The sequence below is a fragment of the Periophthalmus magnuspinnatus genome, chromosome 24, assembly GCF_009829125.3.
Source record: "Periophthalmus magnuspinnatus isolate fPerMag1 chromosome 24, fPerMag1.2.pri, whole genome shotgun sequence".
NCBI lineage: Eukaryota > Metazoa > Chordata > Actinopteri > Gobiiformes > Gobiidae > Periophthalmus > Periophthalmus magnuspinnatus.
In genome coordinates, this window is record NC_047149.1 from 4959033 (window position 1) to 4986231 (window position 27199).

Consider the following 27199-nt stretch of genomic DNA (forward strand, 5'->3'; position numbering starts at 1 on the left):
CTGTACAGAGCTAAACCGCTAAAGGCTAATCTCCATTTGTTGAAAAGCTTTTCAGTGCAGAGGCATACAGCATGACCTCACATGAATATACTATTAAAAACCTATACATTTGACTTAGAACACAAGAGCTCTTATGCTCAGGCAGGCTTTTTGAGTCTAGTTATAACCCAATTTCACACGATACAAAAACGGATGCACCACCACAACAAAATGCAAACAACTCCTAATCTAAATTTATTTAAAATTGTAATTGATCATATTTTTTTTCTTTACAAGGTTGAAATGTTACTTTTTTAAACTAAAACACAGTGACAAAATGGTACACAATTAAACAGAAATAAGCAATATTAAAATTAAAAATATATTCCTAGAGCGGTGCGTCTCTATACAAACAAAAGCTCCTCTTCCTTTCCGCTCTGAGCCTCATACACACAAGGACTCGCCTGTATGTTTCTATGGAAATAGGGAAGTTAAAACCATACTGCGGAGCATTCTAAATTGAGATGTTATTAGTCTTGCCAGCAAGCTGAATTGTCATGATTTTTGTGTGTTCACAAACTCTTGGCAATTGTTTTGTTAGACTCCAGATAAAGCGTTTGCGTGTGACAGGTCCAACTGACCAATCACCAGCAGCTCTGTGGTTTGAGCAGAAGCCTTCATCAAACGACCCAAAACAAACAAGACGACAACGACAGACATACTTCAGTCTATTTTAGCAGAAATACACAATAGGAAGCACTTTGTGCATTTGTGGAGGGAAGATGTCAGATTTTCTTTCAACTGGATTTGACTCAAGTTTCATCTTTCGTTCTGCTGTTGTGAAACTCACACAATCAATGTGAAGTATTTGTTTGAATGTTCCGATCATTGGTTCCGATCGTTTTCACTGAGAGCCACACCAGATTGATCTGCAGAACTCTATTCAGACGCCTGTAGGTATCAGTCTGGCAAGAGGCAGGGTAATGTTTTATATTATACCCAAATGAACAACATTTCCATGGAAACAGGCAAGGCCCCGATCCAGGCCAATGAGAGTCAGGTTTGAGGAGGGGCGAGCCCGCTCGGACTAGAGGATATATATTTTAATCTTTTTTTTTTTCCGTTAAAACTTACATACTGCGGCTTTAACCAAAACAGCCATTCAGCAGCAGTGTCTTAAAGTACTTTTCAGTGTTGGTCTGAGTCTTGATTTTCTCAGAGAAATGATCATATTCTTCATAATTCTACATTTATGTCTGGCACTTTTCACGCTTCACTTTACTGCAGTTATCCGTGCCTTCTAAATGCATATGGACCTATTTAAAGGGCACGTGAGATATTGACTTTGCTGACTGGCCCTTTAACAACATTTTAATATTTGTCCCCCGTACACTATTATTCTGTGTGCTGTTGGTATTTCCACTTTGTGACATTTACACAGTGAGGGTCTGTCTGCAACGTAAGCACAGCGCCTGATTCTATGTAAAATCAACATTAGCATTTGCCTTCCATATGGGCTCATTAAGTCAGCACATGCCACCGGTGAGTCCCTGCACTCCCTCTCTGCACGCGCTCTTCACTCAGGGTTACAAAAGAATCACACTGGCACAGGGTTTAGATTGGTTTTGTTGTAAGCTAATTTTATGACGCCGTGGAAGTGGTCGGCAATGTTAATGAGGAGCTTGTTGCGTTTGTTGTGTAGAATAAAGACGCTTTTGAAATACATGTTTTTGTTTTCTGACACGTACGCCTATAGATGGGATTGGATTTGCAATTCATGCTTTGTGGCTTCAGTGGTTCAGTGGTTAGAGCACTCGCCCCCCAACACAAAGGTCAGCAGTTTCAAACCCGCTTGGACCAGTGCATTCTGCTCTTGTTTCCTTGGGCACCACACTTCACCTTTACTTGTCTCTGTGTGAGTGCGGTGTGTGAGGGAGCGATTAGTGGTGGTCAGAGATGGCACGATTATCTTTTTAGATTTAGTCAGGCCACGTTAATGAATATAAAACACACGCTGTAAACGCACGGGGCTGTCACCATGGGCTTATTTCTGTTATCTAGGCCTGTCACACATGTTGAAGTACGATTTATTGCTGAAGTAAATATAGATAATAAACGATAAAATTCAAAGTAATTCATGCCACTGACACAAAAACCCACGACAGATTTAAACCACCAAAAATATTATAAATCTACAGCTAAAATCGTATCATATAGCCAAAAAATTGCTAAAAAATTCCTAGTAGTGCAAAGAAAATGTGCACACGATAAATACTGACCCCAATCGTTTGAATGTGAAGTGGATTTATTCATCGTCCTGACAGGCCTACTGTTTTGTCACTTTCACTCTCACATACTGTTTCATTCATACATCAGCGTACGTGACACTGGAGGCTGGGTAAAGGTAACGATTGTGTACACCACCGCTGTCCTACTATAGTCTTCCGCCCCTCTGCTAACCAGGCCTAACCCAGTTCAGCTTCAGCGTCAGGACAAGATCAGGAAATCTGTTTTGAAACATTGTATTGCCCGAGTAATTTAATCCTTTTCAGTTTTAGTATTACAGCCATTTTATTTGCAGGTGACATTTGACTGTGATTCTGCTCTTAGATGAAGTGCAAGGACCAACACAGACACTTAAACAAAACATTCACACAGAAAACACGTACAAAACTGATTATTTCACAGTCAGGCCTTTGTGACAAAAATGGACCTAACTGTGTCCCCAGATACAAGGTAAACATGCTCAAATCAAATACAGGTTTTCTATTATAATGTTGTTTTATTCTTAATTACAAAAACGTTGGACATGGTATGCCATTTGTTTATGATAAAATTTGGTGTTTTGGTTGAAATCCAGTTGGTTTAAACCTAAAATGTCTCTCTCTGATCTGAATGGTCTCTATCTAAACCCCAGCACCTGCAGACAATCATGAATCAGTGAATAGGCCTGTCACAATAATCACTATATGATGATACTTATTGTTCGGTATATAAAAGCTGGAATAAAATATTTTGGGCCTCAGTATTTATCATAACAGCTTTTTCTTTGCAAAATTGGGGTTACGTCTCTTTGATGGCTAACTATAGGTACATTCTGCTGTTTATTTGTCGCAGCTGGTGTCTTTTAGTGAAACAGTCTATTTAAAAATGGTTTACTGGGATTATCTTGCAGTTCAGTGAGTGAATTCTGGAGGTTCTGAGCTTTCACATGAGGCCTGTCCATAAACTGAGAAAGAGAAAAATATGTATGTGTCTCTATCTGCAGGTTAAGACTCTGGACACACAGGGTCAGTTGTGTTTACAGAGTCTTTTTAAAAGACTCTTCCTTTAAAAGAAGCTAACAGAGAAGACGCTAAACTTTGTGGCAGTTTTAGTTTCATGTGGGTAGGTCTTGTAATGAGGTCATCACCATAAACCAGGTCTACGTTGTGACAGTTGAGCAGTACTGGTTAAGAAGAAAAAAACAATGTCTCTACAGAATGTTATATAATCTATTTTCCATCGGACCTCATGGAGACACGGGCAGTCGTACGTCTTATATTCCCTCACTGAGTACAGTCTCCACGATTGGTCTCAGTCCTGTTCACATGTCCGGGGGTTTGGTGAGGTGAGAGGAGGGGGCATGAGGACACAGAGGAGGAGTCTCGAGAAGTGAAGGAGGAGGGGGCGGGGCTTCAGGGGGTGTGTGGCGATAGGGGCGGGATCTGGAGACAAAGGGACCCGCCCCCCTCACAGGCCTCGTTCCTCAGAGGTTTTGCTCTCACTTCCTCTGCTGCAGAAGGTGTGTCCCGGACAGCTCAGGATCAGGAAATACACATGTGGTTTTGAAGGAAAGTACCGTAAGTGTAAGTATAAAAGCGTAGTAGTATTTTGTACATGTTAAATTAAAAAATACATGAGAGATAAAGGAGAAAGAAAGAAAGAGAGAAAGGAAGAGGTCAGAAAATATGGCACACTTGCAACAATATGACATCAGAGGTGGTAGATTAGCCAAAAATTGTACTCAAGTAACAGTAACATTACTTCAAAATAATATTACTCAAGCAGAAGTGCAAAGTAGTAGAGAAAAAGTAGGTTAAAAAGAATAACTGTGTCAGAACTTCACATTTGATTTAAAATTTGAAGTTAACATAATTTGATGGACAAACATAAAAAAATGCACAAACTTGTATTTTCAAAGGCTCGAGACAAAAATTAGCAAGAGTATGTGGCTAGAAAAGTACAATTTGTCACGTATGTTTAACTGGATAAATGTAACTGAGTACTCCTCACCTCTGTACGTATTGTTTGACAGGTATTGTGATTGTATTAGTTACTAAATAAATTACTACATTTCAGCAGAGGTGTGTTGTGCTCATTAGTTACATTAGTTACATCTTTTTAAAGAAATAGTACTTTTCATAGTACTTTTCTAGCAGGATACGTTCAGTCCTACTTGATATTATTATATTTTTATGGAAATCACAGTTCTTACTGAGTAAAAGTTGTGTTCCTCTCTGGTTCTTAGTTTTGTTCTTCCAATTACATCAACTTTAAAGTATAAATCAGATATTACGTTGCAACAGTTACTCTGGTTAAGTTACTTTTGCTTTTCCCAAATACCTTTTCCTCTTACTTGAGTATTATCTATGACCACTACTTTGCACTTCTACTTGAGTAAGATTATTTTTAAGTAACATTCCTATTACTTCAGTGCAGTTTTTGGCTGCTTCACCCACCTCTGCATTATTAACATGTATGTGGCATTAGAGAAGTTGAGTCTGTGCCATTAGTGACCGTTCAAACTGACACATTCACTAATCTATTTCCAACTGACAGTCCAAGGTCCTGGGTTAGATTCCCAGAGCGGGTGGGGTCTGTGATTGTGGAGTTTGCATGTTCTCCCTGTGTGTGGCGGGTTTGAGTACCAGTGTTGAGTCTGGAGTATGTCTTGTTTTGGTTTAACTTTCATGATTGTTTGACCTGGCACAGTTTTAACAAATTAATGCTGGATTTTTACATTTAACCTCATTTATATGACAGTATCAAAATGTTTTATTTAAAAATAGCACAAACATAGTTGATACAATATCAGCAAGTTACAAGTTTGCAAATTTTGTTCAGTGACAATGACAATAAACCCTTTTGTGATTCTGATCATAACATACATAATTATAGAGATCTGTGTAATGGCAGGTTTTATAATACGCCAAATGAATTGAATTCAGTTGATAGGCCTGTCATAACATGTTTCGATATATTGGTACAGAGATATACTGCAATAAATAATAACACTGAAACTATGTTAAGCTGTTAATGCAATAATAAAAATAATGGAAAATAATCCCAGTAAACCATTGTTAGATAGACAGTATCATGAAAAGACATGAGCTGCAACACATTTTTCATGTTTTTACAGCTCAAATGTTATTTTATTACAACAAAAATACATCAAATCTCACATTGTACACCTGATAAATATTGAGCCACGAAATATGTTGTTCCAGCTTTTATATATTGAACTATAAGTCAATATAGTGATTATCAAGGCAGGCCTTCATCAGTTGAGTTGTTGCAATTATGAAATCGCAAGGGTTGCCATTAAACAACTAAATATCCAGTTTATAAATCTTGTTTTACTGCTGTTTAGACCTTAGACCGATTCTTCTGTTAGTTTAGTTTTACAATGACATGAATGAAACACTTCAGTAGGTAGTTTGCATCTGTAATGAGTCATAGAAGTTATTAATTCAACCTTTTATAGCTTAAATCATATCATTAAGCCAAAAAATAACCCAAAGTACTAACCCCCCCAAAAAATATTGCTCCAGTTTCATATACTGAACTTAAGTGGATATAGTGATTATCCTGACAGGCCTACTGCTGCTGCTCTGGTTGCAGTGCTGGTTTTGACGCTCTCCAAAACAACACTTTTAGCTTCATGTTTATTTTTCACTTCATTTCCCTCCTCCTTTCTAATAAACAGTTGAACCCCCGCCTCAACAGCAGTCTCTACCTGGTCCTGTGCCCCAGCTCGAGCGCTCTGCTCTGGGCTGAGATCTGCCGAGGTGTGGGGGGTGCTCCCTCAAGTCCTCAGGCATTCTTTAAAAAGAGGAATTTCTTTAAAGACAAAAAGGCAGGAGGGGAGGAGGGGGTGAAGGGGGCGGAGGAGAGGAGGAGGGATGGAGGAGGAGGGGAGCTGCGTGCCCTTTGTCAGGAATCACTTCAACTGTTCACCGCTGCGGGTTGGCTACTTCAGGGACACGCTTCGAGCACGGGATTTTACAGTTTTAGAGGGGTCGTAATCAGAGGTACTAGAGAAGCTAAAAATAACCCGTACTCTAATGTAAGTGGAACTGTAACATAAATAAAGGAGAGTGCTCATGTGAGATTAAAAGAGAAATTACTCAAGTAACTTTATAAGGGGCAGGCAGTGTTGGGAAGAGTGCTTTGAAACGCTATAATCGTGCAAAAACTACTCAGGGTTAAACAGATTTATTTCAGTTTTACTGTTTGTTTTGCAGTTATTTGTGTGTTTTGTGTTTTTCTCACTTGTTATATGCAGTTTGAAGTCTAAAGTACTTGAACAAATACCACAATGTATTCCTTTTATTTTAGGAAAGTTATTATATTCTGAGTATCCCCAAATAAAAGAGTAACAGTACAAGAATCCAGCTAAAATTAAAATTACTGTTCAGAATGTGTATTTTTTCTACGTGTATTTCGTTACTTCCCAACACCTGGTACAAGAAATGAAAACTTTAAAATCTTTTCTCATTATCAAAGTTGGATGTTTATTTCGCAGTTTTTTTTTTAAGTTTTCAAGTGTCATTTTGTGCTGCTCACCACAGCTGCCGAATAAAATGTGTGCACTAAAAGGTGTTACATAACATTGCATAACGCTAATGTTAACAATAGGTAATAATGAGTATTGTTCAGGCGAGGGCTGTGAACACATCTGAATACATCTCTGATCAAATTGTTTGCAGATGGACACAATGAGCCAATGCTTGGACAATAAAAGTATGTGGTTTTAAGGACTTTGAAGGAAGAAATTGGATTTGTGTTAACAGTAATTAATAAAGGAAGGGGAGAAATATCGTGCTGTCTTTTGCTGTATCTGGGTGTGTAAGGCGTTCAAATCATATACAGCTGCTTTTCTTTCTTAATCATTTTGAATTAGCAGGCTAAAGTAGGCAGTTGAATGTGGATTTAAAATTGATCTAAACTGCCCTACTCTTCATCTAACAGCGTAGAGAAGCCTATATTTATCAGTGGTGCGTTTCTGGTGGGAGTGTGTGTGCTGTGTGCAGAGGTTAGAATGGGCCCCCAGTGAGATTAACCTCTGCTCCGTGTCACCGTTTGGCATGCAGGCCCCGCCCACAGGCTCACAAGGCCCCGCCCACTGCATACACAAGTCCCACCTTCTACACTCAGGGCCGCACCACAGAGTGTGGGTGTGTGTGTGTATGTATGTAGGGGTGTGTGTGTGTGTGTGTGTGTGTATGTATATATGTATATATATATATATGTATATATATATTTATATATATGTATATATATGTATATATATTTATATATATATATATATATATATATATATATATATATATATATATATATATATATATATATATATATATATATATATAAGCGTCATGGTGATATTCACACAACAGACATACGCTAAAACCTGACTGTAGCAAAAATTCTACATTTTTATATCCTCATTTTACAGATTACAATGGATTACAATGCAAGTTTGTTAAATTAAAAAAATGTAATCCGCTCTTTTTTTTTTTTACATTTTCTGATTTCTGAGTCTTATATCATAAACAGTACATCATAAACAGTATGTGAAATGTAGATTCTGGGTGATAAGTATTTTAATGGAGATAGACATTCAGTCGTGTCTAATGGGCATTGATCAGTTTGGATGTTTTTCATGAGAACACAGTGAATGTAAATGTGGTTTGGAGCAGAGTTCAACAAGCAGAGGAGGTGATATGAGAACAAAATGTATCACAAGTCCTTTCCTAATTTTCATGGATCTCGATTTATTTAGTATTTTCCAAAAGAGAATAAAAATGGCAAATTTCTCCCTCCAAACCACATGCCTTTACAGACAGAGGAGTGGCCGTAGACTTCTCCATTCAAAAAACATAACTCCATCACTGACAATTAGACGTGACTGGTTCACAATCTCTTGATCGTTTGATTAACTGCCCAGCCCTACTCTGAAATGTGTTCAGTCTGTGTGTCTTCAGTGTGAGTGTGTTCAGTCTGTGTGCGTTCAGTCTGCGTGTGTTCAGTCTGTGTGCGTTCAGTCTGTGTGTGTTCAGAGCACACACACACCGTCAGTGGGAGTTTTTAACAGGTGTTTATTCTGGATACATCTTTCATTGAATCAGTTTGTTCCTTCAGTTTTTTTCTCTGTGTGAATTAAGGATGCACAGTACATTGTATAAGTACTGTATCACAATAACACAATGTGTATCACAATAACACAATGTACTGCATTTAGGCCTGTCATGATAATCACTATATCAACTTATCATTCAGTATATGAAGCTGGAACAAGGTATGTTGGGGTCAATATTTATCGTGTGTAATTTTTCTTTGCACTACTGGGAAATTTGTGGTTATTTTTTTGACTATATGATGAAATTTAAGCTGTTAAATGACTTAAGTTTTTCATTCTGCTATTTCTTTACTGCAATATTGTAGATTTAGCTCTTGGGTTATTGTTGTTGATATCGGGACAGGCCTAACTGCAGTAACACCAAGGTTCACTAGTTGGTAGAAAGTCCTAAATGACTAAATGCGTTTATTTAATCATAGCTTTGTCCATGATGTTTTTTATTTGTTTTCCTAGACTCTGATGCATGCACCTTTAGTTTCAATATAGCTAATTAGCGTGTGTAGAAGTACATTCAAGTACAGTTCAGCATCAGTATTGAGCTACATAAACAGTGACTCTTAACCACAGGGCTGGGGTTCAAAGAAGGGCCAGGGTCCAAAATAGGACAGAACTATATGGTAATTCATTTAATATAAGATTTGGCTCCAAGTCACTTTTTACAGAAAGCACCGGGCCCCAAGGTGAAAAAGGTTAAGAACTCCTGCATTAGGCTGCGTATCACAGTGACTTTCTTTTCCCATAATGGAGCAGCCATACCTTAACTTTTGAATTTCACCTTCCCAAAATAGCCAATAAACCAGGCTTGTTCTCCATCCCATATGTTTATTTGTGTCCACTGACTACTTCCACCCGTCCCTCCTATAGCCCTCCACCAGCCCCTTTCACCCCTCCTCCCCTCCTGCCCCATACACCGGGCTTGTGTTGGGTCGGTCCTCTGCGGTTCCCAGCTGAAGTCTCCCCTTGTCTCTTGAATAGTCCAGTGATTAGCCCGCTCCCTGAATACTTCCAGTTATTAGCCCGGGCCGTGCGTTTTATCAGCGCCACCTCGACTCCATTTCCCCTCCTGATAAATGTACTGCAGTGATGTACTACTTCCTTCCCCGTACCGCTAGATCAAATATTTAGCCGTAATTATCAAGCGCTTTGGGGATGTTGTTAATTCGACTCAGGTTTTTTTAAGTGTTTGAAGGGGGCGGGGGTAGGGGGTCAGAGGTCGCGGCGGCTAATGGGCTAGCCGCGTTGGGCTAGCGTAGCATAAGGGCAGCTCTGTAGGTGGTGGTGCTAACTACAGGGGCTGGAGCGCGGGCCGTAGTCTGCTTTACGAGCTCCATGTGGGGCAGTGTCCATCTGAGCGCGCCCAGCTTTGTCCACTTAGCATTTCCTGTGTAAAAACGCCACCGTCGCTCCGTCACTTTTTATTATGAGGGATATACAAAGTGTGGGCCACCTGGGAGTGTGAAGCAGAGATACACGTAGGACAATATAAGAGCCCTTTATGAAAGAACTGATGCTCAATAAACTAGAATGCTTTGTTAAAGAGAGAGTGCTATGCAAAAGTGACTGAACAGATTTTATATGTCAGCTATGCATCTTTGAGTAATCTAGCAATCTCTCCCAGTTAGAGTTAGTAGTACGATTCTGTCCAATGCTCAGCTTGTAAGCCTATGTCACCCATGCTCCTACACAGCAATTCTCCATAAATATACATAATATTATACAAAACAATATACTACAACTTCACAAATCTGATACAGTGTGCAGTAGTTTCATTTGTGAGATGCAAGTGAAAGTCAAACATGTTGTTGTTACGGTGAATATAGCATTTTCAAACATTGAAACTGGCAACCCAAATGAGAGTCTCGTGAGGATCATTCTGCTTTCTGATTGGATAATCGTCATGGCAATCATGTTCGATGTTTTGGTAATCAAGAATAAATCAGCATTACAATTAATATCAGCAAAAACTATGTTTGATTTGAACATGTTTATCTCATGGAATTTAAATTTCTTTCAACACCTGTGTTTTTTTTCTTATAATGTACTGGAAAAACTACAGCTGCCTTTATCATATTTGTACGTAAATTGTACTGCATTAACTAATTGATGATTATTAATGAGTAGTGTAATAACCACACAAAGTCGGCCTCATATGTACATTCTGGTCTGTAAACATTGTTAACATCTCTGGCCCTACGCGCCTGTCTTCACACCGGGCCACCTCGGGCTCACATTTCCCAGAATCCCCTGGTGAGTGGGCCCTCACGTTACACACTTCCTGTATTGAGTGGGGACTGTCATGGCGGCCGTGAAACGCTGCTATTTCTGACCAGGAGAAGGATGTAGAGGCACACGATCAATCTCTCTTTTTCCCAGTCTCTCGTTCTCTCTCGGTGTGTGCGGATGATATGAACACATATTTATTACATATGAAATCTACAGATGCACAATCAGAACACATTCACTTAAAGATGAGGCATTATGCAAAATGTTGTTGTTTTTTTTGTTTTGTTTTGTGTGTGTGTGTTTTTTTCTGCCTTCTCCCATGTTAAAACGCTTTTCCCTCATCAAAAACATACCTGAAGAGGTTTTAGATGTCATCCATGCATGTTTGAGTAATCTAGTGATCTCTTTCTGGCCCTGTTTGAACCCTCTTTACAATTAGTTGTAAGATTTTGTGCAATGCTCCGCCCACAGGCCCACGTCACCCATGCTCCCACACGACAATTCTCCATAAATATACAAAAACATGATACAAAACAATACACTACAACTTGGCAAAGCTGATGGGCAGTAGTTTGTTTAGCGGGATGCAGCCGATTGTGCTGTGATAGTGCTCTGAAGGAGGAGTGACTTAGCGCAAAGAGCAAAGGAAGGGTCAAAAATGTAGGTGAATCTTATAAAACATGTTAATACATTGTTTTTAGCAAATATAGCATTTTCAGAACAATAAAAGGTAACACGGTGATCTAAATACGTTATGTGTTAGCAGTTAATACCCCAAAGAAGTAAAATACCCCCTCTTTAAGGATGGGTTAGGGCAAAGAGATGGGGGGAAATAATGACATTTATAACAATATAGCACAAAGATACCACAAAGATATATATAATTTTTTTAAAAAAACACGTTTTTTGACAATAAATTCAAAATAAGTTTCAAAAAGTTGCATTTTACAAGTAGTTAATTCTCAATTCATACTCAGCCTTTAACAGAATCAATGTGATTTCCAAGGATATAAAAATTATAGAGGTCACACAGATGCCGTCACAGCCTTTGGAACTTTATTTGTGAGTCAAAGGTGAGTAATGACATTTTCTCCCGTAAAAGGGCCAAACATTAAATCTAAAATGTGAAAGAGCTGCTACTGTTAGAAAATAGAAAAGTCTACAGCTCTGAGAAATATTTAGTTTTACCTCACATTTAAAACAAGAGAATCAACTAACAGATGAACTGAACCTTTCTCTCCTTAAAGCTCCTATTACACAAAAGGTGAATGAAACAAAACACAAGTCCAGGTCTGTTTGTGATGAGGAAACAACATTAAAACACAGATCAGAGAACAGTGTAATATGAGCTCTTTAAAAAACATGTTTCTGAGTCTGTTTGTTAAAGAAAAATAATTGTTGTGGGGCAAAAACAAAAGCTCTGAAATGATGCCAAAAAAGGAAAGAAACACATTTATTTGATGTTGTTTTGATGTGCTGTCCGTACTTCTGCCTCAGTCGGAATGTTGAGGGTCATTTTTCAAATTAAGCGATGTCAGTGCATAACCTCTGGATGTTTCTGTTGGAACTTTTGTTTGTAGGTACATGCAGAATTGATGAAAAATATAAAATAACAAAGTGCTTGAAAGTTTTTGCACACTATGAGGGCATTAATATAACAGTCTCCATGGAGATAGACACTCTGAAATAGACTGAAATATTCCAGGTGATGCAATGACTTCTCCCTTAGGACACAAAGTGAATATAAGGAGAGACAGGGAGGGCATCTGACACACAGGGACATTTCAGAATGTTTGTAGAGGTCTAAACTACAGGGTTAGCAGCTTTTACACAGAATAAGACCTCATGGACACAGGGAGGGCATCTGATTTGTCCACCATAAATCATTGGTATATTTGTGTTAGTGCTTTGCTGTTAGCATATAGCAGGTGGTGTAGTTTGGCACAGTGGTGTTTTAATATGTACGATCCAAACATTGTTAAGCAGAGCGTATGTCACAGTTTCAGCTCAGGATCTGGACTGAATAATAATGCGCAAGCATATATCCAATTTATGTATGCAAAATCTCATGAAGTACAGAGAAATTGAATCATATATAAATGTACAGAGCGTCGCCATGGTGAAAAAATGAACTAGTTCATTTTAAAGGGTTTGCAGTGCTCCAAAGTTATTCAGAACATCATTATTATTCACCGCAATGAGTTTATAAGCACCAAGGCTGGGTATTATTAACATTTTGCCAATACAATAAATACCTCAATACATAGGCCATGATACAGGACATATCTATATACAGTTTTTTTTCCAATTCGATACAATATGACATATTTCAAATCGATTTGATACAATTCAGTGAAAAATATAGGCTTTCAACCCCATTTTCTTAAAAAAAATAAACATTAATGGTGCATTTATCTTCCGTTTACTGAAGAAGAATGAACATAACCAAGTGTATTTTGTTTAGCGTTTTTTCATAACGAGAGCAACACATCAGACTGTTTCATTGGTCAATATTATTCATTCACAGCTTATACAAGCTCCACGTTTACATTTACACAAGGACAGGTGCAGTTTAACGGAAGGATCACAACATATCGACTAAAACACGACTATAATACTAAAAGTCTGTGTTAAAACATTATCTGTGCAGAGCTAATATGAAATACACTTATTTTATTCATCAAAACAGTGAATCACATGTCAATTGTTCTGTATAAACAAGTTTCTTTCCTCTAAACAAGCCACACAAATGTAGTACTGTATAAAAAATATATCAGTACAGCAGACCACGATATCGATACTGTATCATTAAATTAAACAATCTGATATATCAATATTTCAATATTTTTGCACACCCTTGATAAGCACGTCTCATAACCTCCAGAGGCCGGAATTTTGATGTTATAGTAATGCTAACAAAAACTATCATGCTAACAGTGCACTTTCTGATTCTCAGGCAATAAAACACTTTGTAATTAGATGCAAGTAGTTCACAGCGGACTAGTTTTGATCAATCGCCAATATATCTGTACTGGAGGAGGCACATTTTGGTCAAATACGTGATGAAACTCAGGTACCCAGGTTTCAAAGACAACAAGAGGATTAGCCATAAATGTTCTCTTGTTACTCTTGTTACTCTTGTTACTGTTACTTGTACTGTAAAATATTATCAGTGATGGGAAGAATACTTTGAAAATGTATTTAGTCGTAGAATGCTGAATATGGTACGTGCATTAAAATGTATGTAGTAACCTATTCAATATATGGGCTACTATATTCTGAATACTTTATATTTTTCTCACTGATTCTGTGCATTCTGAAACCTAAATTACCGTGATATGTTCCCTTGATCTGAGAAAAGTAACTGTATTCTGAATACCACAGATGATCAAGTCAGTTATTGTGACAGGCTTAAGTAAATGTGCTCTAACTTACTCAAGTAAAACAAATGGCAGCCAGCATTTATTTAATACAAATAGTCCATGCTTCCTGACCCATTTTCAGATGATTTTAACCCCTCCCCCTCTCCTCTTGCCCCTCCCCTCTCTCCCCACATGACCTCCAATGACCTCTGAGAGTAAACTGAAACAGGGCAGGTCATCGGAGAGGAGACAGATCTGGTTCCAACCTGTGATTCAACAATTGTTTTGTTTTTTTTATCTAACGATGTCGTGTCGTAATGTGCCCTGGAAAACCTGAAACATTATGAGAATACGCAGGTATCTCTCTGAAGCTGATAGTTGAGTAGAGAGTTAAACGTTTGCCCTTGAACTGGAGGGTTGCTCTCATGTGTTTGTCACTCAGTCCAGTTTGCACACGCCACGGGAGGATTGTGACAAGTTAACGTTTAAAATTGTAATTTGTGTGTTTACCTGTTTTTATGTTGAGCAGATGAGAATGAGTGTATGGACTGGAAAGTTCAATAATATCTGTACATGTTTGACTCTGTTTTTGTTATATTTATTACATGTAAAGGTCCTATATTAACCAAAATTGACTGTTGTGAGTTTTGAGACATGTTATAATGTTGTTAGCTCCTCAAAAACACACCTGGAATTATGTTTTGTTTCATTCACACATGTTTGAGTAGCTCTTAATCTGTTACATCTCCAAAGCTCAAAATGCTCTGTTCCACCTTGTGATGTCATGAAGTGCTAGTTTTCAAGTTAGCAGCTTTTTTTTACCTTTTCTTTAGTAGAGATTGGAAATTCTATCGCTGAAATGATCCAAATGATTCTAATGAAGGTGTGTGGAGTTTAAAAACACAGTGGAGCACTTCCTGTATTACCACATGATGACATCACAAGGTGGAACAGAGCGTTTTCAGTTTGAGAGAAGAACTCAGCCTAAATATACAGGGTTTGTGTGTTAAACATGTGTGAATAAAACAAAACACAACTCCAGGTCTGTTTGTGATGAGGAAACATTATAACATCGATCAGAAAACAGCGTAATATCGGTCTTTTAATATCTTCTTGTTATCGTTGTTGCATATTTCTTTCTGTTGGGCTCCATTATGCCGTTTGACGTATGTTAGGTGCCATTTTCTCCTGTTGGTCCCATTAGTGTTAATTATATCAGCTGGGGGCTTAAATGGGTTGTCTTTAAATATAGCTTTAGTCATGTCCCAGAAACACAGGGAGCTCTGCAGACATGCTAGTCAAATGTTCTTCGCATTTCAGTTGGAGCAAATGCGTTACAGTATATTCATTTTTCCGCCATCTGCTCGTCTCCGTGACCATGCCAAGTTACAGGTCGCATCTGTGTAGAGGCGACCCCGCTCACAATAAGATTGCGTGTTTTTAAGGGCAGCTAACACACCTGTAACTGGATAAAGGCCATATATCTGTCCTGTGCCTGTGTGTGTGACTTTCTTAGTATTGATACCTCCTCAAATGAGTATCTAGTTTTGATATCGATTTGTTAGGTCCATCAGAAAAGTACCATCCCTTTAAAACACGTAGACGTTATCGGGAAGCACGATTGGACACATTTGGAGCAGGTTTTTGGGGAGTAGTCTGCTGTTGTCCTTGGGTGCGCGGAGGAGGTAGCCCAGTCTTCCTGTAGCGCGCTGAACAAAAGCCGTTGTGTCGCTTCCTCACTGGTGCATTGTGGGACATTTGGAAAGGTCTGAAACCGAAGTGGGGTGGGGGGCAGGGTCATTGGCGTGGGACCTTTGACCTGGAAACGCCTGGGCACATGAGAGGAACAGGAAGGAACACACTACATGGAGGTTACACAGTTGTGAAAATATTGCGTGTTCATATTGTAGCTTCGATCAGGCCAAGATACAAAATATAATTCCAGGGCTAAAAGCTTCAGAAATCCATAGTATCTGATCTTTAAAGGTAATATTTGTGTTTGATTTTGATTGAACATGAGCTCCTTTGGTGTAAATGTGCCAGTAAAATCCCAACTGAACCCGGGAGTCCATTATCACACTGTTTTTAGTCGTAGTAAATGGTAAAAACTGATAAGTAGTCACATTTATTTAGCGCTTTTCCACCTTTAAGGCACTCGAAGCGCTTTAAATCAAGGAACCACTCATCCATTCACACACATTTAAATATATTATATAAAATTCTATCAAATACAATATTTTTTTAACAGGTTTTCTTTATATCTAAGCAGAGATTGACCGATATGGGTTTTTCATGGCCGATACCAATTGTTTAGAATACAGACCGCCTGGTGGTCGACAAGCGCTGCCGATATGTTGGGCCGATTTGGATTATTTTCCCCAAATTATATCATTTAAATTTACTCCTAACTACTACAAACCTATGAGAGAGCTGTGTGGTCACGTTTTGTGCAGTGATCTCTTCAAATTAAAGTGTTAATATAAATATCGGCCTATGCTGGAGATTTAAAACCGGCAGCCAACATGCAAATATCGACTCTATATATCGGCCTCTCTCTATATAAGTTATGTTTTAAAATATAAAAATGTGACTACCTGCACCTAACTGTACTATGTCTCAGGTTTTACAACTACTTTACTTCAAGTAGTGCCACAAAGTTTTACATACAAATATTTATCCATCGCAAAAGGAAATATCGACTATCGTACCATCCCTTTAAGAAACCGCTTTTCCGACTTTCCCGATAGAATGATCCGTTCTAAATGTGGAATAGTGTAAACTCCACAGCCTCATTGGTTCAGTGTAAATGATTGTAACGCAGTCACACGGCGGCAAGAGCTTCTATTCTATATTCCTCCTTTCATTACCCTATATACTCATTTCCATTTTCAACATTCTTTCCTCAAAGCTCAGTCCGACGGAGGAAGGAGTGAAAGAGAGGAAAACACATATAGGGAGAGAGAAAGACATGAGAGAGAGATGAGACATGAGTGGAAAAGATGGGAGAGAGGAGTAAAAGAGAGGAAGTGTGAGAGAAAGAGGGGGGAGTTGTGAAAGAGTAGGAATAAAGGAGGAGAAAGGAGTGGTAGAGAGAGGGAGGGAGAAAGAGAGGAGAAAGGAATGATATGGATGGATGGAGAGAGAGAGAGAGAGAGAGGAGAAATGAGTGATGGGAGGGAGAGAGAGAGCAGAAAGGAGTGAAAGACAATAACAGGAGAGTGAGAGCGAGAGAGAGGATAACAAGGAGAGGGTAGAGAGGGAGAGACTAATTGAGAAAAGAAAGGAGTGATGGATAGAGAGCGAGAGCGGATAAGATGGCGGACAGAGAGTAGAAAGGTGTGATAGAGAGAGAGGGGAAGAGACTAAGGGAGGAGAATGGAGTGGTAGAGAGAGGGGATAAAAGGGAGAGAAAGCTAGTAGAAAAAAGTGATAGAGAGGAGTAAAAGGAGTGATTGATAGAGAGTGAGAGAGCAGATAAGAGGGAGAGTGGAAAAGAGTGATAGAGAGAGGGAGAGTAAAAGAGAGGAGAATATAGTGATAGAGAGGGAGAGACTAGGAGAGAAGAGAAAGGAGTGATAGAGAGAGAGAGAGTAAAAGAGAGGAGAATGGAGTGATAGAGAGGGAGAGACTAGGAGAGAAGAGAAAGGAGTGATAGAGAGGGAGAGAGTAAGAGAGAAGAGAAAGGAGTGATAGAGAGAGGAATAGAGTAAGAGAGAAGAGAAAGGAGTGATAGAGAGAGGGAGAGAGTAAGAGAGAAGAGAAAGGAGTGATAGAGAGAGGAATAGAGTAAGAGAGAAGAGAATGGAGTGGTAGAGAGTAAAAGTAAGAGAGGAGAAAGGAGAGACAGAGCGAGCAGAGTGGATGAGTGTGAGACCAGGCCGGCCTTGCCTTGTACTCAGTGCACTGAGGCACTACGCTCTGCACAACAAATATGAATGTGAATAAAAGCCTTGTGCCTCCACCTCTTTAACTCTGTGGAGTTTATGAACAGTGCGGGTTATTGTAGGACTGAAAGAGTATTTCTGATCTGAAGACACCGCTGCAGAAATAATTATAACTCCTGAATCAAGTCAACATAATTAGAACATTGGAAACCATTTTTCTTCACTGTTATTTTAATTATTACAGATTTATAAATATTGGCAGTATCGTGGCGTCTGTATTGTAATTTGAGCTTCCTGAAATTTTGTTAAGAAGTTCAAATTCGGTAGATACATTTTGAAATGATTTTATATTAGTACTGCTAGAACTAAGCGCGTCTGTGTTCTTGTTTTATTAAATGTAAGTTTGGATATATACCTCTAATATTTTAATACTGTTGTTTCATTTACTTGTTGCTTTAGTCAGATTTTTGGCCTTTCTGTTTTTAGGTGTCTGTTTTTGAGAATTTATTGTGAAATAATAGGAAGTATAAACATTTGATCAGTACAACAAATGTTGTTTTTTTACTTGACTTATTGTTGAAATTACTACTTTTTTTTTTACTTGTTATAGTTTCAAGACACAGTACTCTCTGGTTATCACACCTCCATTTTTACACAAACACTCTATACTCTAACTCTAAAGTAATTTTGATTTGTTTCATTGAGGCAATATAGATTTGCCTGGGATCCTGGGAAAAGAAGTGCTTTCTGAAAATGTGAGCCTGGTCCAATCAGGGACCCACCTGGTCCGTCCATATCAAAACAAATATGGCTGCTTACGAGGAAAAAAGACAGAAAAAAATATCACGAGGGACTGAAAAATATGTCAGATTTCTGTAGAATCAATGAGCAAAGCACTAAACTCTGTTCATCTGAGGTGAAATAAATAAATGTGTCACAGAAATAAACAAATCTGATCGTGTTTTCAGATCGTCCAATCAGATTGGTCAGGCCAAGACACAAAGTATAATTCCAGGGCTAAAGGCTTAAAAAATCCATAGTATCTGATCTTTAAATGTAATATCAGTATTTCATTTTGATTGAACATGAGCTCCTGTGGTGTAACTATGACAGCAAAATCCCAGCTGAACCTGGGAGTCCATTATCTGTCACACATTAGATGTATTACAAACAGTCATCTGGCAACCAAAAGTAAACGGTAAAAATGGCAAATAGTCATATTTATATTAGTGCTTTTCTATCTTTCAAGGCAGACTGATAAAAAAGAGATATCAGTCTGGATTTGCACATTTTGAAATGTGATATATTTGCTGAAGTAAATATAGATGATAAACAATAATATTGAAACCAAACTATAAAACAGAATCATTCACAAAACATATTCTAACTTCTGTACAGAAGTATTAAAAAAAAGCAACTGCAATAAATGAATAACAGAAAGCGACAGTTATGTGTTAAGTATAAGTAGTAAGTATTTAGTCATTAAAGTTCATAATCCAACCTTCTCATTGTAGAACAGAAAAATAACAAAATATTTCCCACTAGTACAAAATATTGACCTCCAAACATTCATGTTCCAAATAATTTAAAAACTGCGATCAATCAATATGAGCGAAGAAAACGTGATTCATATTGATGTCGTACTGCACAGCCCTGTAGCTAAAACAAAATGAACAGTGTTTCGTAGAAAGACACCGGAGCACGATTGTTATTTTTGTGTGTGTGAGTTCTCTTTTTTCTTTTTTTTTTTTTGTTCCTTCTCGCACTCTCCTTTCATGTTTCTTTAGTTGAACATATAGCGGCCTACAGTGTGTGAGAATAGCACACCTCCACCTCGCCTACTGCTTCTGTTCTGTGTGCGGTTCATGTCCTGCACCCCAGCTCACTTATTTATAGTAACCGGTGTGTATGTCGGCTTTTGTGTATGTCGGCTTTTGCTGCTGCACTGCGCTGTCTCGTGTGTGGGCACAGGAAGATAAAAAGGAGGAAGAATAGTATATCGTGTTGTGTTTGTGTGTGTTTGTAATGTATCGTTATTATTACTGAAGTAGTCTTTGAAAATGAAATGGAAAATATAATATTGCAGTGAGGACGCAATGGTTTTGTCATTTTATATTGAAAAAGTTGGGAAAAAAATCTTGCATGTTTGCTTATTTTTTTTACCAACAAATATATATATATATATATATATATATATATATATATATATATATATATATATATATATATATATATATATATATATATATATATATATATATATATATATATATATATACACACACATATATATATATATTTTTTTTTTTTCTTCAATTATAACTATTATTTGCAACTAATTTAGCAAAAGAAAAAACTGCTGCGACAATACTCTATTTATTTATTGATTGATTGATTGATTGATTGATGTAATTATACACATAAATAAAAAAAACTAAAATAAAGTTTGGAAATTTGACAAAAAAAAAATTCTAAAATGAGAATTGTTAATATTTGCCTAAAATGTGGGGTTGTCCAAACTATGGCCCCAGGGCCAGATGCGGCCCTCAATTTTTGTTGGCTTTTTGCTAAATTCTCCCACATCATCATAGGCAATACTTTTAACTAGGCCTGTCGCGATAACAACTTTTGCAGAGCAATGTATTGCTGATTAAAACATAGACAATAAACGATAATATTGAAACTAAATTTTGTCTCTAACACAATAAAACTAAAACAGGATCATCTCTGTAAAGCCTTTTCTTAATAAACAATGAGCTGCAATAGATAAACAGCTGAAGGGAATACTTAAATCGTTAGTTTGTGTGTTTAATGAGTCATAAAAGTTATTTATTTAAGCCTCTACAGCTCAAATCTTATCGTAGAACAGAATAATAACAAAAAGTTCCCCATGAGAACAAAGGAAAAGTCCCCATGAAAAACACTGATTCCGAAGAATGACTGCTCCATCCATATATGGAACATTAACTTGATATAGTAATTATGGTAAACTACTTTTAACTGCAAATGTAAGTATTTTTTTTACTACTATAACATTGTTTTGCATTATAATACAGGCCTGAATTAATGTCCCAATCCTTATTAACCGTATAATGTCTGTCAGAGCTGTGCTAAATGTGTTCATCTGAATGAGCCACTGTATCAAAGCCTGTCTGTGACCCTCTGCTTCAGACTCTATTGTTTATATATACAGCGCACCCCTGCAGTATAATGTGATGTGATAAGTGTAATGTATTGTGCACATTAGTGCACATTATGCAGTAGTGTTGTCAGGATAGTAACATTTTAGACTCGATTTTGATACTACGGAATAGACTGCATAATATATACCGATTTCAATACCACGATGATAATAAAAAAAAACACTGTTTATTTAGACAAAAGAAGGACAGTACTTTCTTTTCTATTCCCATGTGTCTTATATGTGTGTAATCCTGAGTGTGCAGTAGGTTCATAGTGTCCATGTGTGTATACTAGTCTATGTGTCTTATATTTGTGAAACATACAGCTCCAGATCATTCTAAAGACATTCAGGAAAGGTTCATTTCTGTCCTGTCAATGTGATATTTTAGTATTAATACCTGCTCAAATGATTATCTAGTCTCGATATTAGTTTTATCATCGATAAGTGTCTGACTTTCGATATTTTTGACAAGCCTAATATGCAACTACTTAAACTGTTCTTTCTCTTTATTTGCTTGTCAAACTCTCTACTAAATAACAAACCCGATCCAAAACAAGGCTTTTTGTTTTCCTTCCACCCTCTTGATTGTTACTCCTCATAGACCAAGTCCCGCCCTGCCCTCGTCTTGTGTATGCGTGACTGTTAGCGCCTGGATGACTTAGCCCGGTGCTACATAAATCATCTGGATGTATGGCTTTTGCTGATGTGTAGATAAGCGGACGGTGGAGGAGCTCACATGACACGCCCCCTCGCCGCTCATAGGAAGTGTGCCAACAGTAGATAAAACTCGATGTAGTGCACAACAGATAACGCGCTAACGCTAATGTGGGCAGGTGCTGCTAACCACAAAGTAGCACAACCGCCATGTTGGAGAGGTCTGCCCGGGCCTTTTCTTTGTGTTTGTACATGTGAATTATGGATGGAACTCTTGAATTTGAATGGTTCGCAATTATCGCTCACAAAAACTGCTGTTATTTAAAGCCCTATTGCATAACTTTTCAGCCCAAAAATACTACAATTAAATCTTTTTTTTAGATGTTTTATTGCGCTGAAAATCATAGAGAAACCTGCGTTGTTACTGTGAGTGAGCTTGCTTCTTCACAAACCTGACTAATTTGGCTAAAAAAGAGGACTTATTCCTGCTTGTTTCCATATAAATGTTGTTCCTTTGGTAATAATATTCCACAGTATGGCATAAAACACATCTGTCTACTTGGAGAATGTTCTGAAGTGTGGTTTTAACTAGAATTTTTCATGGAATCATACATCGGGTGACCTCCAGAAAGTTACAGCTCTAGATATATCTCCATTTTTGTACTTTGCGGCGATTGATTGTCGACCTCTTGTTACAGTTATGCTCACTTTTTAGTCGATTTATCCACCAATAAGTGTAAATTTTAACATACTTGTACAAACATCGTTCCCTTGCAAATCTACATGGGCCGCTGCTCTACCACTGAGCCACACCGCATTGCACCAGCCCCAGTCTTTCTAACACAAATGCACCGTGTAACTTATAACCGACACGCCTCTTTGCTCGGCTGATTTGATTCTGCGTTTTTGATTGATATGATTTCAAACCAATAATGCCGAGCGCGTTTCTTTCTGTGCATGAGGAGAGTATATAGCACACGATAAAACTAAACACGCCACTCCTCTATAGAATCCATACATGCAGATGAGTGCGACCTTGTCTTGTCTGAGGAGTTTCTTACCAGGGATGGAAACATTTATATTTGAAACTTTGCCTTGCTTTGTGCACCATTCACTTCACGCTCATATGTAGAAGCAGAATTTAAAGGCGCCGTGTCTGATTTCTACCGCCTTAAAAACGTGAAAAACATGACATAAATGGTTTTCAGTGGTCCAAAGTTATCCCTCACTTATGCATTCGGGCATCCTGAGTTTATAAGTGCTTTTCACAATTTCTTTGGAGTAATGCTAACAATAATTAGCATGCTAACAGCACGCTTCCAGATCATCGAACATTAAAACGCGTTATAAATTAGATGCCGACAGCACACAGCGGATTTATTTTGACCTCAACAGCTGCTTGTACAATATATCTGTACTGGAAGAAGATATTTTGCTCCAATATATGTGGGAAAATCGTGTACAGGACCTTTAACATTATGTATATGTGATGTGTTTTATTCATGCCGGGTTTTTTATGCAGATTATAATTCAGATTAGGCCGGCTTCTATATGGTCCACAGTGGAAGATTGGTTAAGAGCATGAAAATGTCTTATGCAGGACTCAAAGGTGAACAGAGGGATCTGTGCAGTTATGGTTTTGTGATGATTCAGTATCAATATCGGCCGATACCGATACTGGAACCAATATTTCGCCAATCACTTGTGTGTTTATTGAATTATAGAATTGGATGATATTGACAAAAATGAATAGATGTTTGATTTTTTTTTTTTATCCTACAAATATATAATTCCAAGCATTTTTGTGAATTGAAAAGTATCTGTATGTGTTGGTTTTAAGTATCAATATGCCAAAAAATTTCAGTATCACCCACTGTATCATAAGAACACACCTGAAGTTTTTTGTTGTTGCTGTTTTGTATCAGATCTTTTGACACTTTGACGTGGAACCTTCTTGCAGTGAGGCTTGAGACCACCCAGCCACTATGGCACATGAAGCGGTCAAATCATAAAATGAAAAAAGCTGAAATTGCATAATAATTTATACATTTATATATGTTAGTCTTACAGTGTCATGGTTAATTTGAACAACAGAACAGAAACTGCTCCGTCCCCAAAAGCTCCTCAGCCGTGGCACAGTTGACCTTTTCATTTCTAACCATCAGAGAGTTGAATCAGTCGGATGCTGGACCTGTCTTAAAAACAGGAAAAACAGAGCTAGTTCATTTTAAAAAGTTTGCAGAGATCCAAAGTTATTCCTCACTCACTTTATGCATATTCAGAGCTGCTTTACAATATATCTGTACAAGGACAAGACAAGACGTTTTACTCAAATACAAAATACAAACTGGCTACGGGGCCTTTAATCATTTTAGTTGAAACTTGAGAAAGCACATCTTACATAATGAACTGAAATTACAATTTGAAAGGACACAATGAGCTGACCGCAAAGGCTGCAATTTTTGAAGTACCATGATTTTGCCTGCAAACAACAAAATCTCCTGTCTTATGCTGCATAAAAATGTCTATCCCTGTAGTTTCATCTGTACAAACATGTTCTGAAATGTGACTCTTGTATTAGTTTGTCTTTTCCGAGCTAGAGTATTTTTGTCAATTTTTCTGGATGTGTTAAAAATGTGAACTTTGAACTCTGTGACGATAATCACTATATCGACTTCAATACATGACAGATGGAATCATCATTTTTGGGTGTGAGTATTTATCATGGGACTTTTTCTTTGTATTAACAGGAATTTTTGGGTTATTTTTCTGTTCTACAATGAGATTTGAGCTGTAGAAGGTTCGATTATGAACTTCTGTGACTCATTATAGACACAAACAACTACTTAATCGTTCCATTCCGTCATTTATTTCTTGCTGCTCATATTTTTAACAATATTGTACATTTAGAATAGTTTTTTGGGGGGATAATCCTGCTTCATATTTCATTTTAATATTATCGTTTATCATCTTTATATACTTCAGCAATATATCGCAAAATGTGTTATCTTTGAACAGAATCCTAGTATTAAAACATACATCGCAAATCTAATCATAACCGCTATGTTTTTCAAAAAACTAAAATTGTAATTTGACATTTCTTCTTGTGACTTACACTAGCACACATCTAGGCCTGTCACGATAACAAATTTGAAAGCTTGACAAATCGCTAGAGAGAAATATTATGATAAATAATAAGATTGAAACTACTTTATGCCACTAATTAAGATTTAAATAATGCAAGATAATCCCAGTGAGCCATTTTAAAATAGACTGTTTCACTAAAGACATGAGCTGAAACAAATAAATAGCCAATACCAATAGTTAGCCATAAAAGAGACTTATTCACTCCCCCACAGCTCAAATTACAACAAAAATATCCAAATCTTTCCCACTTGTACAAAGAAAAAGTACTCACGATCAACATTTAGCCCCAAAAAATATTGTTCCAGTTTTATATATTGAACGATGAGTCGATATCGTGATTATCGTGGCCTACACACGTACCTGGACATAATTACTGTTACTCTGTGTTGACCCGCTCCACCCCTCTGTGTCCTCAGAGTAAGCTGGTGATGGAGGGCTTCCGCAGCCTGAAGGAGGGCGAGCCGCTGGAGTTCTCCTATAAGAAGTCCTCCAAAGGTCTGGAGTCTCTGCGGGTGACGGGCCCCGGGGGAGGGCCGTGCTCGGGCAGCGAGAGGAGGCCCAAAGGAAAGATGCCCGTGCACAAGCGCAAACCAAAGGGAGACCGGTGAGTGGGTTGGTTTTGCTTCTGCGGCCAATGCAATTTCAAGTACCTGGTAACATCACTGCGCTGATCACAGCCAGGTGTTTTTGATCACAAGCACCTGGCTGGAGGGGCGGAGTTTGAAGTGTGGATACCTGTTAGACCAATCACACTGTTCCTCATACCCCTCCTCCCCTCTCACTCTCTTCTTCAGTCCTCCTCTACATGTTATCAGTGTGATTACATGAGGCTAGCGCAGAGATAAGGTTGTAATGCGGTTTCCTCATCAATAACGTGGAGTCGTGTTTTGTTTCATTCACACGTTTGAATAATCCTGCATACTTGGGCCGTTTTCATTAGAACAGTACAAAGTTGATCATAAGCTACATTGCTAATTGATTGCTTTGGCCTTCAACGCTAATGCTAACTTAAAAGGGGTCAGTGCGTCATATACACACTGCTGCACCAAAGCGCTAGTCCTTGTACCACCAGACATGCTGCTGTGACCGCTGGTACGCAAGATTCTTCTAGCAGTATTAAGGCTCCTCTGCATTTTTACTATAGAATTTTTTTTTTCTTTGTCGTCTTTCGTTTAGTCCTTTAGTTATGTTTGAGACCTACTTTTGACCAGTTAGAACCCTAGTTTAAAGCAGGTATAGGCTATCTTCTCATGTTTTCACTTTCAGTTTCAGAACCTCTGATACAGTGTCTTTTTAAATGAGAAGTACCAGTCCATTTTCAACATGACTCAAGCCTCATATGTAATATAATAATATATTATTTATGGGTGGAGCTAGATGTAATTTACACAAGACAAGACGAGACACAAGATTAGGTCCACGAGAACGAGACAAGGCGAGATTTTGAAATGATTTATTTTTAAAAATTGTGCGACCCTGTTTGCAGTTTTTCTTTTTAATTTAATATTTTTTGTGGTAATTGTAGACTTATATTTTGGAACGACACCTCCTCCAGATTAGCGGCCCTTAACTCTTTTTCTCTAAATGTCAACCACATGGAAAATATCTCTTGTATTATTATTATTTATTATTATTATTATTATTATTATTATTATTATTATTATTATTATTATTATTATTATTATTATTATTATTTATTATTATTATTATTATTATTATTATTTATTATTGTTTATTATTATTATTATTATTATTATATGACATATGCAATGATGTATAAAGTCTTAGTGTGGATGAGGGATAGGTGGATGTGAACTCTCAGATGTGTTTCATAGCTTTCCTCACCTTTAACAATACAAATATTGTGATGTCTGATATTATTTTTTGGCTTGTCATCCACCCCTAATGTGTACGTTCCTTTTGCTTGATCCTAATTGCATAACACACGTACGTCGCAAGTATTATTGTAATTAATCGCTCAGACCCCAGAAGGCAAGAAGGTTGAGGACTAAAAGCTTTCCAGGTTTTTGGGGGAAAACATAACAGTCTATCAAACATCGTTATCCTTAATCTCTGTATAATTACCACATTATGAGGTTTATACAGTGAAATTAGCTGTTTGTATTTTCTTTGACGCCATAGACCATTACAAGTACTTAAGCCCCATATGGTCAGTTTATGTGGCAGATAGAAAGATATGTAAAAGAAGGCGTAGTATAGAGCTGTAGGCAGTGTCAGTTGCATGTACACTATAGACATATTCAGATATACATGTGTTGACAAGTGACATCAGAAACACGGTGAATCAATGCGTTCACTCATCACGCCTTTGTGCCAGGAAACCTATATAATATGTACGTGT

General features: G+C 37.7%; 1 protein-coding gene across 1 annotated transcript in view; it reads left to right on the forward strand.

Annotated features, from left to right (window-relative positions):
• lin28b (lin-28 homolog B (C. elegans)) overlaps nucleotides 1-27199 on the forward strand; it is a 49117-nt gene that overhangs the window by 14422 nt on the left and 7496 nt on the right. The window contains exon 3 of the mRNA XM_033991402.2: nucleotides 25254-25441. Within this exon, the coding sequence (XP_033847293.2) occupies nucleotides 25254-25441 (188 nt within the window). The remainder of the gene's footprint in view (nucleotides 1-25253; nucleotides 25442-27199) is intronic.